Consider the following 16,238-nt stretch of genomic DNA (forward strand, 5'->3'; position numbering starts at 1 on the left):
TTTTCTGTTGTTCCGGAGCTGAGTCTGCTTCTTCCCTTGGGGCGTCCAGACATTGATGCATACAAGCTCTGGGCTCAAAGGAATGAAGCTTAGCTTGTGTTTGCAGGATCCCAGTTCACTTGGAGGAGGAGTTACCATCACTGCGGCCGCTCTTTCAGAGCTCTTTCGGTGATAAAGCCCTTTTAGTGGCACTGCTCTTCCAATGATACAGCTCTCTTTATGGGGGCGGGAGGAGGGGAGAAGTAAAGGCTATATAAACCTTGGGAAAATGGGTACGGTTTTTCTGGTGAGCGAACATCACTGGCCCGGGCTGAGGTGCTGGGAATGCTTCCTTTCCGTGGGGAGGAATTCCAGGTACTAGGCTACATCATTACCTCAAGAATTGCGAAGATGGGCCTCCCAAGTCTACCTGCGTGCGTGCGTGCGTGTGTGCATGCATGTGTGCGTGCACTGGGGCATGCTGGCACAGAACAGGGAGGGGGTGACCCTTACTCCTGATGGTCTCACGACTAAGGTTTTCAGGGTTTGGACACATCTCAAGCTCACTCTAGCTCCAGGCCAACTTCCTGAGTCGCATAGTCCCTGTTTTATTCTTCCAAGATGTTGCTAATTTTTGTCAAGTCCACAAAAGGTGGCCAGCACAACCAACAACAAAGACTTTGTACCCTGTGTGCAAAGACCTGTGCTAAATATTAATGAAAGGAATAGGGGATGATAATGCTTGCCCTCACGTCTATGCCTGAAAACCACCAGTGCATTCCTGAAGCTGTGGTGAGGACCAAAGCATATGGTGTCCCCAGGCATGTACAATGGACAATGTTGAATTATAAATTAGGCATAGTAAGAGGTTAACAATAGCTCACCATAGACGCTAGCAACCTTTACATATAATTGCTTTCCACTTTTCTTCCTAAGTCAAGAATTTTCATGTTTTTATTTATTTTCATGTTTTATTTATTTCATGTTTTATTTGGAGGAAATGCTGTTCAGACTCTCTTTGGTATCTTTGAATTTCAGCACCGTGGCTCTTTTACCATGGAGCTATTATTAATAAAAATAGGATTACTTGAACATAATCACTGAGATACCACAACTGTGGATTTGATAAACAAGATGCAAACAGGTACCATACACAATTTGGATAAGATACATCAAGGATACTCCTAACCCAAGAACACTAAGCTTAGTGACATAATACTTCATCATGACAATCAGAATAATGTACAATTTCAAGTTGTTCAACTATTTATTGTTGTAATTTTCCATTCAATACACTCAGATCACTGTTGGCCATGGGTAACTAAACCACTGAAGTCAAAACTGGAGATAAAGCGCTGGGGAGACCTCAAGGAGACTTAATATTTTTGTTTAAGTTGGAAAGGCATGTTGGCCTTCCTGTAATCCAGCATTTGGGAGACAGGGGATACCCATGGCAGGCTGGCTAGATAGACTACAAGAATCATTGATCTCCATGTTCAGAAGACCCCCAAATCAATAGATAAAATAGAGAGCAATTGGGAAAACACCCACACTTAACTTTAAGCCTTGTATACAGGCACACACATGCATACATATCTATACGCACATATAGCTAGATGCATGCAAACATGAACACACACACAATCCATGTGAAGAGGAGATACTGCTTTTAGAAAAAAACTCTGGAAGGCTCTAAGAAACCAGGTTTTGTCTATATGTACCACTACCTCATTGCTTGACATTGACTAAACCACCCTCTCTTCCAGAAACCACTTTCCTTATCTACATAACAGAGGTTTGGAACTGGTCAACTTTAGATTTATGACTACCCTGCATTTTTATTTATTCTATTTTTGCTAAATCTCCATATGCACTTGAATTTATTCCGCTTGTGTTTTATTGCGATCATTTGTTTGAATTTGCAACGCACTATTATTGTAGTACATTAATCTTACATTTTGCGTGTGCCCAACTGCATTACACAGCAATTACTATGAGCATCAAAAAAAGAAGAGATGAAAAAAAGACATTTATGATTATTTGGGATGATTTTTATTTTGTTGAAGAAAGGTCCTACAGGGTTTGGGACATAAAATGGATACACTTGAAAACACAATAGGCATTTCAAGGAAAAAGTGGCCAATATTACGATTTTAACAGTTAATCTCTTCATAGTAGTAAATGAGCAACTTTCTTAATGAATTGTTATGTCTATCGAAGTGGTCACATATCTTAACACAGGGGCAAAGTGGTTTTGTTTTTCAGACTTAGGAATTTATTTTAAAATTGCTCTAAATTTCACTTATTTTAGGCATAGGAAATAGACAGGTCACTCAATTGTCTACTTGCCTATTATATGCAATGTCAAAGCTTCAATCAAGCACTACAAGAGATGGTTATTCTATGGAATGATATAAAATTCTGTCCCAATGGGAAGAGCATGAGGAGAGCTAGTCATGCATGTGGAAGCTACAGAATACTCCTGCCAAGGGAAACGCTGTTCCTTGTGCTTTCAAGCATGCACATCTTCATACTTCTAGGCTGTTCTGGCAGACTTCATCTTTATTTTATTATTTTATATTGTTGAAACAACTCTGAGTACTCAGGCTGAACTCATTTTGGCCACTCTATAAAAATGAAGTTTTTCTTTCATACCTTGAAGCCAAGAATGGTGGTACAACACATTTGTTGTTCTAAAAACTGCTTCAAAGGATTTGGAGGAATGCTCAAGTGCCTGTGGAGCAGATGTTCCCCGAAACAAACAGTGCTTTCTTCTTAAAACCATTACTGTAACTCTTGTTTTTTAAGGACTGCAATCAGTTAGAGTGCTTGACTTAAAATGCCTGTTTATTCAGTCATGAAGGATAATGTACAGAGGCTTCAGCCTGGAAATGTTTGTGAAGAAAATGATCATTGAATCTTCAAGTTAGAAAACACAGCAAACTAGAACCACATACGTCATGATAAAACAGATATCTCCAGTAGGATATGCTTATCAAGTACCAGAGGAAGGGAAAGTGCAAAAATAAACCTTACATATGTAGTGAGATTGATAGTAATAATATTTCAATCTTGAGTCTGGAAAGAGAAAAGATATTTACCTGCTTGGGTCTTGACTCTCTAGTAGACATGCAGTACCCAAAACAGAGTAACCAGTAATTGTTGCCAAATTTTTTGCTTCAAATTATTTTTAAGAACTACCTATTTCCTTTCATTTTCAGCACCCACTTCATTCTCCTGGTTCATTCTTTACCAATTCCACTTACCTATATTTATTAGCAAATTGTTAATATCCACATTAATATGGTTGCTAAGAATGATGCTTAGTGTCACCCTAGCATTTACATGTTTGTATTTCAAAGAACTATTGAAGACTCAGAAGAATTCAAGACCAAAAGAATGTATTCTCCAATGATGGTCTTTAAGGTACATAATCCTGGTAGAAACGAGATGAGTTGGGACATGTGGCCATCTTGTTACCCTGGTGACGGTCTCTGGTCTGCATTTACATGATAGATTCCCTCGGTTTTGCTACCCAGCAAAGACTAGTGATGATCCTAAGCTTTGGCCATTAAGCTTCTTAAATACAAATTTTCGTAGAATCCAAAAATTTTTGAGTATCCACATATCATGGGTAGAAATTTCCATGCCTGACTCATGTCAAAATGCAGATACACTGAAAATGTTACTCAAAATTACTTTCAGCCTATCCATATAAAGTATAACTGAAACATAAGTGAACCGTTGTGTGGGCTCTCATCCCCAGGATATCTCAATATATATAATATCATTATATATATATATATGTGTGTGTGTGTGTGTGTGTGTGTGTGTGTATGAATACCCCCAACTCTGAAGCAAAATCTAAAATCCACTCCTCTGTTGCTACATTTTCATCATTTGTAGGATTATAGATCTGGACACTTTCCATTTACCTTACAGTTGACAATGATCACTGCACCCATGCCCAAAGCAGTTAAACAATGAGAACTGATGACTCAGTACAAAGGTCCCCTGTGTGTCACACTTATATATCATAGCATTACAATTACTTTTGGACATACTCACTTGGACCATGTGTATCTGATGTCATCACAAAATGAACCAGGGTTATGTAATTCAGAAAGCAAAAAAATGAAAATCAGTATACAAGCAAGAACACTCTGGAGTTTGTATGCATGTGGTAACACTAGGCTATTTTACTAGAGCGTGTTCTTCATACGCCTCTGCCAAACTGCAAATAGCAGATACAGTTGGTGGCTATTTACTGGAGAAAGACAGACTAGGAGGAACATGAAGTTGTCAGTAAACATAACTGCAATGGACTAAATACTTACATTCTCCCCCAAATTCATATGTTGGCATCCTAACCTTGAAGGTGGTGGTAGCAAAAGCTAGGAACTTGGTGAGATTATTGGGCCCTCAAGGCTCTACCTTCACTGGGATTACAGAAGCCCCAGGCAGCTAGCTTCTCTCTTCCCATGTGAAGATTAAAAAAAAAAAAATAGCAGTCATCAATAAACTGAGAAGTGGGTTCTCACTAACTTAGCATCTACAATCACCTTCTCTTGGACTGTCCAGCCACTAGAACTGAAAAAAAAAATGTATTTGTGTTTTTTACAAGCTAGCCTACTTATAATAGTTTGTTAGAGTACGCCAAACAGATGAAAATAATATCCTCTGATGTTGATGGAACAAAATGAAACTGCAATGGAGCCCAACAGGCATGACAGAGAATTGGAGCCACATGATAATCAGGAGCCAGGACAGATGGGCAATAGGCATCTAGGAAGGAAACCAACCAACAGGGAAGACCCTGCCCACCCTGTAGAATAGAAGATGGATCCCTAAGAGAGAATATTGGAGAAGCCCATGTGTTACAGCTCTTGCCTGAACTACATTATTTAGGAAGTTGAATATTTTTTTGCTGCAAGTCAGGTATGGCTATGGAAAGGAGATGAAGAAATTTTCCTCTAAAAATGTAATGGTTTTAAAAATTTTTCTCACTTTGATTTTTCTTAAAAATATGACTATCATTTGGGATAAAAAATAATAAAAGTTTGGTATAAAATGTATATTAAGTTGGGTGCGATGGCTCATGCCTTCAATCCCAGCAGATTGGGGATCTGGGAGGCAGAGACAGGCACATCTCTGTGAGTTTGAGGCCAACCTGGTTTACAAAGTGAGTCCAGGACAGCCACGGTTACACTGAGAAATCCTGTCTCACAAAAAAACAAACAAACCAAAAAATATATTAAAAATATAGTAGTAAAAAGAAAGAAAATTGTAATGTACATGATAAAGGAGAAATCCAAGAGTTTTGTAAGATATCAAGAATTTAGATCTGTTATGATGAAATATGATATTATGACATATCCTATGTAAAATAAACATTATACTAACTAGTTACAAAAGAAAGAAATACTAAAAATTGAATGCATATGAGATATTCAGCTAATATGAAAGGAACAAATCTTATATTTTAAAAGGTGTATTTTACTTTATGCAAATTGGATTTAATAGTTATTTTTATATATTTTGTTGACAATAATTTTTCACATAATATATTCTGATTATGGTTCCCCTTCCCCGGTTCCTCCAAGATCCTACCCACCACCCTATGTACAATTCTATACCTTCTTTCCCTCTCTTTAGAAATAAGCAAACAAACAAAACAAACCAAAAAGAAAGCAAGAAAGGAAGGAAGGAAAGAAGAAAACACAAAAAACATACAGAGAGACACAGTCACATAAAAACAAAATCCATAAAACACAAAATTGGAAACCAATACAAGCGAAAGACCAGTAAGACAAAAATTTTTTGCCTAAGCAAAGCAATATGAGACAAAAAGTCTATAAAAAGTTTCATTGCGTTCATCTTGCGTTGGCTATCTACTCCTGGGGATGAAGTCCTAAAGTATGCTTAATATACCCAATGAGGCTCCATTGGAGAAAACTAATTGTTCCTTTGCAAGCAGGTGTCAACCGGAGATAGTTTCTTGGCTAGGGCTAGCAGCAACTTACAATTCCAAACCAATCTTCCTATTTCACAGAAAGCCTTCTCCAAGATGAGTTATTTATGTTCCCTCTATTAGCTCTCTAAATAGCCTTAAAGATGTCAGTCTTTGATTTTTTCATTAGTTACTTTGAGACAGTTCATACAAAACCCAAATACAACTCTGTTCCATTCGCTCTCAAATTCCCATGTACTTGACTAGTTGTTCTATCATTAATAGTTTCCTACCCATGATTCATATGGAGTTCCTTACTTAACCACTCAGATGCCATTAACTTCCACTCTTAGTGAAACTGAGAAATTGAACATTCAGTAAGTTAAAGTGTGAGTTCTCAGATGTAGATTAATTAATTACCTTAAGAATACCAGGATGAGAGATACCAATTAGGACTCAGAAACTGAGTTCTGAAGCTTTGACTTATGAATAAACTTTTAGTGAGAACTTCCTTTTCTCCCAGGACTAGCTGAAGCTCATCCATGGGGACTGGTGTCTCAGAGGAAACTAGGAAAGTGTCCCACTGACAAATCATTATTGTCAGAGAAGAAAACGCGGACTGGCATGAACTTGTCCACTAATCACAGGCAATGCAATTCTTCTAAACACTGAGGAATTTTCTGGTTTCTTAATATTTATGAAGAGAATTCAATGATGCAGAAAGGCATCTTAGAACCTTCAGTTCTAAGAAAGGGTTCATTTTCCTTTTCAGGAGGTAGAAGAAGCATTTTGTTTGGATGATACTGTCTGTCTAACAAGACCCCTTTTCTCCTAGTAGAACCGTGAGCAGAGGCACACTTCTGAACCAGAACTGCTTTCCTGGGCATCCTCTGTGCTGTGAGTATCTCTTGGCTTCAGAGAGGAAAAGATTATTGCTTAAGATAAGGTTTTGTTTTTCTCTAGAATGAATAAATAAGATAGTTTCGATGCATAGATATCTTTAAGCAGATTCTAACAAATGAATTTTAATCTCACACAGAAAAATCTCAACAATGCCCTCAACTTCCTTCAGGGTAAATGACATTTATCTCAGGCACCTTACCAGAATGCTTAGTCTTTGAATGTATTTTCAAACTGGCTGTTTATTCAAATTCTACTGTAGTAACACCCTCAAGTAGTGATTCTTGTCAGTTTCCCCTTAGGGAATGTATGCTACATAGTGTCTGTGCTTTAACACTCTATCATGTTGAGAATTTTCAAACTGACTCCATGACCAAAATCTGCAAAACTTGAATTTGTGTCAACGATTAAATAATTAAAATAAACACACTTAGGACACTTTTAAATTCAGCTCAAATCCAAAAATAAAAAAAAAATTAAAAATACATCAATTCTCCTCCTCTTCTTCTTCTTCTTCTTCTTCTTCTTCTTCTTCTTCTTCTTTTTCTTCTTCTTCTTCTCTGATTATGAAGAATATTAAAAGGGCAAAGTCCTTTATTGTAACAAAAGAGCCTAAAAAAACAAAATAACACAATCTAAAGATAGCATTAAGTGACTATCATTAAGTGAGGTAAGAAAGAAATGTGTACTCAGGCAATCTGGAAATGCTGGAAGAAAAACAGAACACAAAACCAGCATCTCCTGTTTAGGGGACGGTAGAGCAGGGAGATTCACGAGCCGCGAAACCTGAATAAGGAGAATCCAGGAGCAACAGCAGACTTGGAAGACAGATTATGTAGAACAGTGTCCCCGTTACGATGTAACCCAGGTGTCTAAAATACAAGTGCACACCGCATATAAACGCGTGCATCGATCAGTCTACATCAACATCCGTATGACTGGGGGCATACTGCCAACAAGCTGTGCATTTAGCTAATCATCTAGGAACGGCCGTTCGAGGGTTTGCTTCACTCCGTTCTATGCACAGGTACTGCGGACACTAACGAACTCTCCCAAGAGCTTAGCATCTATGGATAAAGCCAAAAAAGATAATTCAGTCTTTAAGTGTTCAGATATAGAAATGCCCAGGGCTTGTTGGAAAGATGCAGATACAGCTCCTTAGCTGGCCTGAATGCAGAAAGTTGGGGAAGAACTCCTAAGCTGAGATCTAGAAGTCTAGGAGTACTTAAGTCTAAAGGGAAGACAGCGGGGAAGGGCATTGAACTGAGGCAAGCCCGTCGTGCAATAATTGAAAAGCTAAGGGAAGAATGGCTCTCTTGGGGAACTAGAACAGGGTGAGCAAATTGTGTCTGCAAAGGGCCAGATAAGGAATGTTTTAGGCACACTGGTCTCTGTTGCAACTGCTCACGTCTACCATTTAGCACAAAAGCAGGCAGGCAATACCAAAGCAATTGGGTATAGCCGTGCTACACCCAATTTTGGTAACAAAATCCTAACAAAAATTTTTGCTAACAAAATTGAGCAAAAAAGTTTTGGTAAACTTTATTTACCAAAACAGGGCAGTGATTTGCCAGACTTGCACACTCATGAGAGTTTAAAAACATGGACTCAAAACGCCAATATGTGATACAACAAAGGGGACACAGTGGAGAATAGGGAGCTAACTAATTGATCTCTGGAAAAGCAGAGGACTGTCTCTACACTTCACAGCACTTCTAACGCAGAATTAAAACGTCTATAGAATATTACACCAAATTTTGATAAGCATATAGATCCAAGTTTTTAATCCAGTCTTTTAACTCTGAAGCCTTAGCTTCCTAAAGTTATTTTTTGTTGTTTGTTTGATTGATTGACTGATTTTGTTTGAGTGTTGTTGTCACTTGTGTGTATGAGATAGCCAGCTTCCTTCAGAAATATCACTGAAGAGCTGGGCGCAGTGGCACACGCCTGTGATCCCAGCACTCAGGTAGGCAGAGGCAAGCAGATTTCTGTGAGCTGGAGGCCAGCCTGGTCTACAAAGTGAGTCTAGAACAGCCAAGGCTACACAGAAAAAAAAAAAAAAAACCTGTCTTGAAAAATGAAAAGAAAAATAAAGAAAAAGAGAGAGAGAGAGAGAAAAGAAAGAAAGAAAGAAAGAAAGAAAGAAAGAAAGAAAGAAAGAAAGAAAGAAAGAAAAGAGAAAGAAAGAAAAAAGGAAGGAAGGAAATATCGCAGACATTCACAGGGTGCTCTAAATCTTTTCGGTACAGCTGTCTGGGGAGCTGCCACTTATTTCCTGATGCTTCTATCAGCTCCACAGTCTTTCTGTTGGGCACAGCTGCACCTGCAATTCCTGTTAAGGCTACTCCTCTCAGCAGGTTCCGTTCCTCCATTAGCATCTTTTCTACTGCCTCTCCAAGATCCTCATTACGCCTGTGCCAAGCCAGAGCCTTCACAGGAGGAGGGATGAAATGACTCTCTCTTGTCTGCACCCTGTGTTGTTACCCGGATACCATGGTGCTGCTAAGGAACAGGCTCTCAAAAGAACTCATGCAGGTACCCCCTATAGACTACTCCATACAACTCAACCCCGCTTGCGCACGTGTTAGGGTTGAAGGCTGGCGCACACTGCCTACCTGTACATCTCTCCATATGAGGAAGGCTTAATACCCTCCCCTACAAAAGCCTTATGACTCTATCTTCGGGAAAAGCCTGACTCCCAGCTCCAACTCAGATGGAATTCAATGTTCTGGCTGCGGTTCACAAGCATTGGATCTTTGCCCCCTTCCTGTACTCATCTTCTCAACCCTAAGACAGTTTAGGCTTCATTTTCTCTGAGCAACCTTTATTCTTCGCCCATGAGGCTTTGGACAAAGTATCCCCAAAGAAAACTGTGTGTGACTCTACTACGTGATTTTTCACCCACTGGATCATGTTGTAGTTATCATTCAGGGAATGTATGTATCCCGGTTACGCGACAAGCTCCTCAGTAACCTACAGAACTTAAAACATAATAAGCTTTTGACAAGTGCTTGTGGAATTCATCTAATTCTCCAAATGCTGGAGTATTTAGCTCTAAGAGATTTTATATTAAGCTGGAGGGGCTGCCACTCCCCTCTACATAGGGGATAAAGTTGATTCCATGTCCACCCTAGATAAAAAGCCCAGGCAGTGTCCTCCTTTGTGGCCTAGCAAGTCTGCTCCTCCCAGACCTGATGAAACCTGATAAACTAGGGTCAGATGGAAGGGGAGGAGGGCCTCCCCTATCAGTGGACTTAGAGAAGGGCAGGGAGGAGATGAGGGAGGAAGGGTAGGATTGGGAGGGAGTGAAGGAGGGGGCTACAGGAGGATAAAAAGTAAATAACTTGTAATTAACATAAAAAAATAAAAACTTTAAAAAAGGCAGAACCTCGAAACAAAAGAAAAAAAAAAAAAGAGCCGAAGCAGAAAAAAAAAAAAAAGACAGTTACATAGGCCATTAATGCAAAGTCAAAAGTTCCTCCCTTTCTCCTTACCATTTCATGAAAAGTACTAAAGCTTAGGATATTACAGAAAATAACTTTGTCTTGGTCTAGAAAATAGATGATAGGAAAGAGGAATTTTTCTCCCTTAACCACTCAGTGTTCGTTCACTTTAGGAAGAAATTAAGCAACCTAACAATAAGGTAAAATCTTCCTCTTCACTCAGTTTTTGGTGTACTTGAAAACTGTCCAGTTCATCTCACAGGAATTTATCTCTTACACAGTTCAAAGGAAAATTATGAACGATATTCTCATTAACACAGTGCCATTTTACTGTTTCCTAGTGAACTTTAGTAGAACCAAAGGAAAAATTCTGTCTTTGAATTTGCACATGCAAATGGGCATGCTTTATTTACCAATGAAAAGTAATTAATTAGTCACAATAGAAAGTTTTTATAGAAATGAGCTTTTCCAGGAGTTTCAGTTTGGTATCAGCAATTGCTTATCTTTTTTATCACTTTATTTTTTGGTTTAATGTTTACAGTTCTTTATCCAATATGCATGCACTATGTTTCCACATACCAAGCAACCTAGATATTTTAAGGACATTTTTCTACTTCCTCAAGAGTCTTGTTTATTCAATTTATATCATTTTATTTAGTCCCCTTAAAAAGAAAGGACCTTACTTAGAATGTGGACTCATTAATAAACATGTGTTCTAAAACTAAGCATATAGTACATAATTATAAACATTCAGGAGACAGAGGCAAGAGGATGTGAAAAGTACCATTTTCAAGTTAACATAATACTTTCAAACTGTATTAAGAGCTGGTTTGGGGCCAGCCTGGGAAAAATAGTGACATCCAAGCTAGCCAAGGCTAAGAAATTTGTTTTTCAATCACTTTCCCCCCAACAACAAAAGAAGAAGAAAGAATAAGAAAAGTAGAAAAAAAAATTAAAGCATAAGGCATCTCTTCTAATTTGTATCCCACCCACCTGTCTAACAGCAGTAATTTTTAGTTACTCTTATAAACACATGTAACATGGGCTTCCTTCACTGTGTCTGTACTAGTATGTAGGGTCTGGGTACATAGCACAGCGGTAGAGCACCTGTCTAAAAATATACCAGGCCCTAGGTTCAAACCTCAGCACAGAAAAAGACTTTTTTTTTTTTTTCAGAATATAATATGGGTATAAGAATTAATTTTAACTCACAGTTATGTTATGTGCTTTATCATATGCATTATGCACAATTCACTTTAAGTTATTATATGGCTTGTTGACAGACAAGCTATTACATTTTAAATTATTATTTCGTAAGTATATAAAGGCAAAAAAAAAGTACCACTTTCAAGTTTACATAATACTTTCAAATTCTATTAAGAGTTGGTTTAAGGCCAGCAAGGTGGTTTAGCAAGTAGAGGTGCTCTGCCAAACCTGACAGCCTGAGTTCAAGCTGCAGAATCCACACGAAAGGAGAAAACCAATTCCACAAGCTGTCCTCTAACTTTTGCATGTGTGCCATGACACACGTGTGCATGTGCTCATACATAAATAAATGGAATTTTAAGAATTTAAAGTTGGTTTAGGTGCCCAAAGTGCTGGCCAAATCATCAAGCAGTAAGGAAGTCGTGCCTACTGACATGTATATGTGGAGGAGGAGGAGGGACATGGAACACAGCCATGTCCCGAAGGATCATAGATACAATCTCTTGCCATTGTTAGTCTAACCCTCCTCTACTGCACTCTCAAATTCTAGGGAGCAGGCTGGAACCATGGCTCCATGGTTTGTCTAGCATCCATAAAGCCCTGGATTATATTACCAGCACTTCTGAATGAAGAAACAAATGAAAAAAAATAGCAGTAAATAGCAAACTATTTTTACAACCCATTTTTTTGTTTTCATAAGAGAGGCATCTGAAATATAAGGTAGAAAGGTAAACAGTAAACAACCAATCTCTTTACTAAAATTTATTACTGTTGTTGTTGTTACATAATTCTAAGAACTCCATCCTTACTGTCTTCCTAGGAGATCGAAGGACATGAGAAATGGCACTGCAATCACAGAGTTCATCCTCCTAGGCTTCCCTGGCATCCAAGGCTTACAAGCCCTTCTCTTCACAGTGATCTTTCTTATCTACATATTAACCCTTTCAGGCAATGGGCTCATTATTGTCATTGTCTGGGTTGAGCCCAGGCTTCAAACTCCAATGTACTTCTTTCTTTGCAATTTAGCCTTCCTGGAGATCTGGTATACCACCACCGTTATCCCCAAATTGCTAGAAACCTTTGTGGTATCAAAAACAGTCATCTGCACTGCCTGCTGCCTGCTGCAGGCTTTCTTCCACTTCTTCCTGGGTACCACTGAGTTCTTGATTTTGGGCACCATGTCTTTTGACCGGTACCTGGCCATCTGTAAGCCCCTCCGTTACCCCACCATTATGACCAGCAGTCTCTGTCTACAGCTGGCCCTCAGCTCCTGGCTAGCAGGCTTCACCATTGTCTTCTGTCAAACAATGTTGCTTGTCCAGTTGCCCTTCTGTGGCAACAATGTTATAAACCATTTCTATTGTGATGTGGGTCCCATCTTGAAAGCCGCCTGTGCAGACACCAGCATTTTGGAACTGCTCGGTCTCCTGGCAACCATCCTTGTGATCCCAGGATCACTTCTCTTTACCGTCATTTCTTACATCTACATCTTATCCACCATCTTACGGATTCCTTCAGCCACTGGCCGCCAAAAGGCTTTTTCTACTTGTGCCTCTCACCTGACAGTAGTCTCTCTGCTCTATGGAGCTGTCTTATTCATGTATCTGAGACCCACAGCACACGCCTCCTTTAAGCTGAATAAGGTGGTGTCCATGCTAAACACTATCCTTACACCCCTTCTTAATCCCTTTATTTATACCATTAGAAACAAGGAGGTGAAGGGGGCCCTTAAAAAGGCCATTGCTTGTGCAAGCAGTCGTCATGTAAAGTAAAGCCTTCAAAATGAGCCTAATGCAGATATTAATATAAGAACTGATAGTAAACAAACTTGAAGAAAAGTTTGACAAAACTATCCCCCTAAATATCAGAAATTCTAGACAGAGATACAAAAAAAAAAAAAAACCAACCTATGGTGACTAGGGTCTCCATTAAATTATATAAAATGAACTTACGTTTGTTATACATAAATAAACTGGCATTTCTCCTTAAAGGAGTAAAGTCTTCTAAATTTTCACCCCAAACGTCTTAGGATTCCCTAAGACGCATGAGGCAGAACTCAGGAGTTTCTTAATTACAAGCGAAAAAAGCAAAGTCAGACACAAATGTCAATGAGTTTAAAAGTGTGTGAAGAATCCTGTTTCCCTCTCTTACTGATAACTGTTAGATTTCTGAGGGAGCAGAAAGAGACAGAAGGCAGAAAAGAGACAGGAAGTCTGACCCTCAGTAGACAAGGCTGTGTTTATTAACACACACAGTGAGGGGCAGCCTCTCTCCCCAGGGAAACTGAGGAGTCTGTGAAGGAAAAAAAAGCTGGCTTTGACCCTTTATACAGGCAGGGTAAAGAGCTTAGGAATGAAGAAATTGTTGTAGCCATAGGGGGCTACATGCTTCTCCTTCAAGGAGTTCAAGGGAGATAAACTACATTGGGAGACTGTCTCTACAGACATTCCTTTCTGTACTGAGCCCTAAAAAGATTCATTCCGAAGGAGCACAAAATCTTTGAGGAAATCTTGTGAAAAGTTCCAACTTTTATCTTGTGGATTATTTCAGTTTGTAGGATTTAGTCTCAGTAAAAACAGACACAAACAAGAGATGTCTCAGAGCTACCATCACCAAGGGCTTTGTGAAGTTCATGACTTTGAAGGCTCATTTGCAGATTTAGCATTCAGAGTCCCTAGAAGCAAGCACACACTTGGGCAAGATATCTGTCAATATTCTAATAATGATACAGAGAGTCAGTTTGTGGTAATGAGTACTACATATGCCCTTTTCCTAACAATGAAGACTATCATTTAAAACCCATTAAAACTTATATTTGTACATCCCTTCTGGTATAAATTGAACACCCAAAACAAGGTGTGATGAGATTAAGGTATTATCTCAATCGCTACACCTTATTTTCTCCAACAAAACCAGCCACAGTGGAATTGACCAGGGCAAATGGTCATCTGAAGGTAAAGTGAGAGCTTAATCTCATGCCATCTAGAAAAGAGTTGAAATTGCCTGGAATAAGAAAGTTGAGTCATATCAAACAGTCTCCAAAGAATAAAGGAACAGTGAAGAAAGGAAGAGAAGAAAGAAGCAAACATGATAGAGGAAAAATCTATGTCTATGTCACCAGGCCAGGGGATGCTCAAAAAACTGGACAAAATCTGTGTGCCCTTTCACCCACTTGCCATGTGTGTGAGTGTGAAAGTTCTTAGCACTTGAATCTGTGGGTCCCAGGCAATCCACTGAGGGCCAAAGAGAAGAAAAGGGCAAGGGAGAGCAAAACAGTTTCTTTTGAGCCAAGACATCCATTCCTTCCTGATGCATCAAGCAACTATTCTACCTGCTGATGCCAGGGTTCACAGCAGCACCCTGTCTTCATCTTTCTGTGCTCAGGCCGAATTATAGCACCATTTTCTCAGTTCTCCATGCTGCAGTCCACACACAGCCTGCACGATCTCAGCCTCCATATTGCAAGAGCAAATTCTCTTACTAAATCTCCATTAGTTGCTCCCCTTCCCAGGGTACTTAGCCTCATTAAAAACAGAACTTAAGAACAAACTAAGAAGAAAGCTCAAAGACAGTTTTATTAGACTATAAACCTGCGTCCACCCCCAAGCAGGCAAACTGTACATTTCAGCACCTGCCTCGAGAAAAGGCCCAAAGTAACAGGAAAAAGTATACTTTGGCTCTGGCCAGTGTCCTAAGAAAAAGATAAAAAAAAGAAGGGGAAAAATTAAACCTGAGTCAGGACTCAGAAGGCAGACAAACCTGCAGAGCTAGCATTGACTCTGCCTGAACTGAACGGATTCCGGTGTCTGAAAAAAGCACATTATCTCATTAAAGGAATACCATGGTATTAATTGAAGGTACATTCTGGAGGGGTGATCTCCTAGTCAGGTGATTGGCTGATCATAACCGGATTAACTCTCATCTAAGCCTGGAATGTTAGGTCTCCACCCTGGCCAGAGGTATTTACACTCCTTTGACTGTGGGGACCTCAGCAGAGCCCTGAACAAGGGTACTGCGATGTTATCAATTTCCTCCTCTGCAGAACCCTAACCGCCTCTCTAGCAAAAGAAATTGACAACTACAGTTCAGAGTATGTTAAGCAGTCTCCAGCAGTGTGTCCCAGGGACGGAAATGGTTTTCAAGACATGGCTGAAAAGTGAGGGTTTGCGCATGTCACCACGTGACATTTGGGGCAAAACTGACTAGACAAATGTCAGTGACAAAGACAAAAATGAGCAACTCAGACCAGGGAAGACAGTCGTAAAGCAAAGAGCACCAAAACAGCACGCAAAGGGCTGATAGAGAACACCACCATTTTCTTACTGAGCTTCCAGCTACATTCCAGCTTTTAGTTCTAAGACCAACAGTTTGCCTTTTTGACAAGATGGACAGAGTTGACAGGCAGCTGTTCTGGCGGCCCCGCAACAGCTGACTGTGCATGCAAAAGCCAGCATTCAAACACAAAGCTTCCTTTTCTATTCTCCCATGCTTGGAGGAAAAGAAAGCTGCTAGGGAAGGACGGGTGCTCTCATGGAAGTGCACATAGCAAAATCGACGTGAAAGATGAAAACAAAACCCGGTGGGAGGTAGGCATTGGATCCCAAGCTCAGGGGGTTGATTGATTGGCCGCAAAGGGGGCTGGCCTTAGAGGGCAGGTCCAGGAGAAGCTTCTCCAGCGTGGGTCTTACAGAAGACCCTGGCCTCAACCCACAAAAACACAACGAGTGGACCAAACCTCCCACAGCCTAGACAGGCTCCAG

General features: G+C 39.7%; 1 protein-coding gene across 1 annotated transcript; it reads left to right on the forward strand.

The window, feature by feature from the left end:
- The first annotated feature begins 12,273 nt into the window (after positions 1-12,273).
- LOC110558074 (olfactory receptor 6X1) lies at positions 12,274-13,277 on the forward strand. Its single transcript, XM_021652809.2, has one exon. It carries the CDS (start codon positions 12,312-12,314, stop codon positions 13,248-13,250), a length of 939 nt encoding a protein of 312 aa, XP_021508484.1. The 5' UTR covers positions 12,274-12,311; the 3' UTR covers positions 13,251-13,277.
- The last annotated feature ends 2,961 nt before the right edge of the window (positions 13,278-16,238 follow it).

Source organism: Meriones unguiculatus, chromosome 1 (assembly GCF_030254825.1).
Source record: "Meriones unguiculatus strain TT.TT164.6M chromosome 1, Bangor_MerUng_6.1, whole genome shotgun sequence".
Classification (NCBI taxonomy): Eukaryota; Metazoa; Chordata; class Mammalia; order Rodentia; family Muridae; genus Meriones; species Meriones unguiculatus.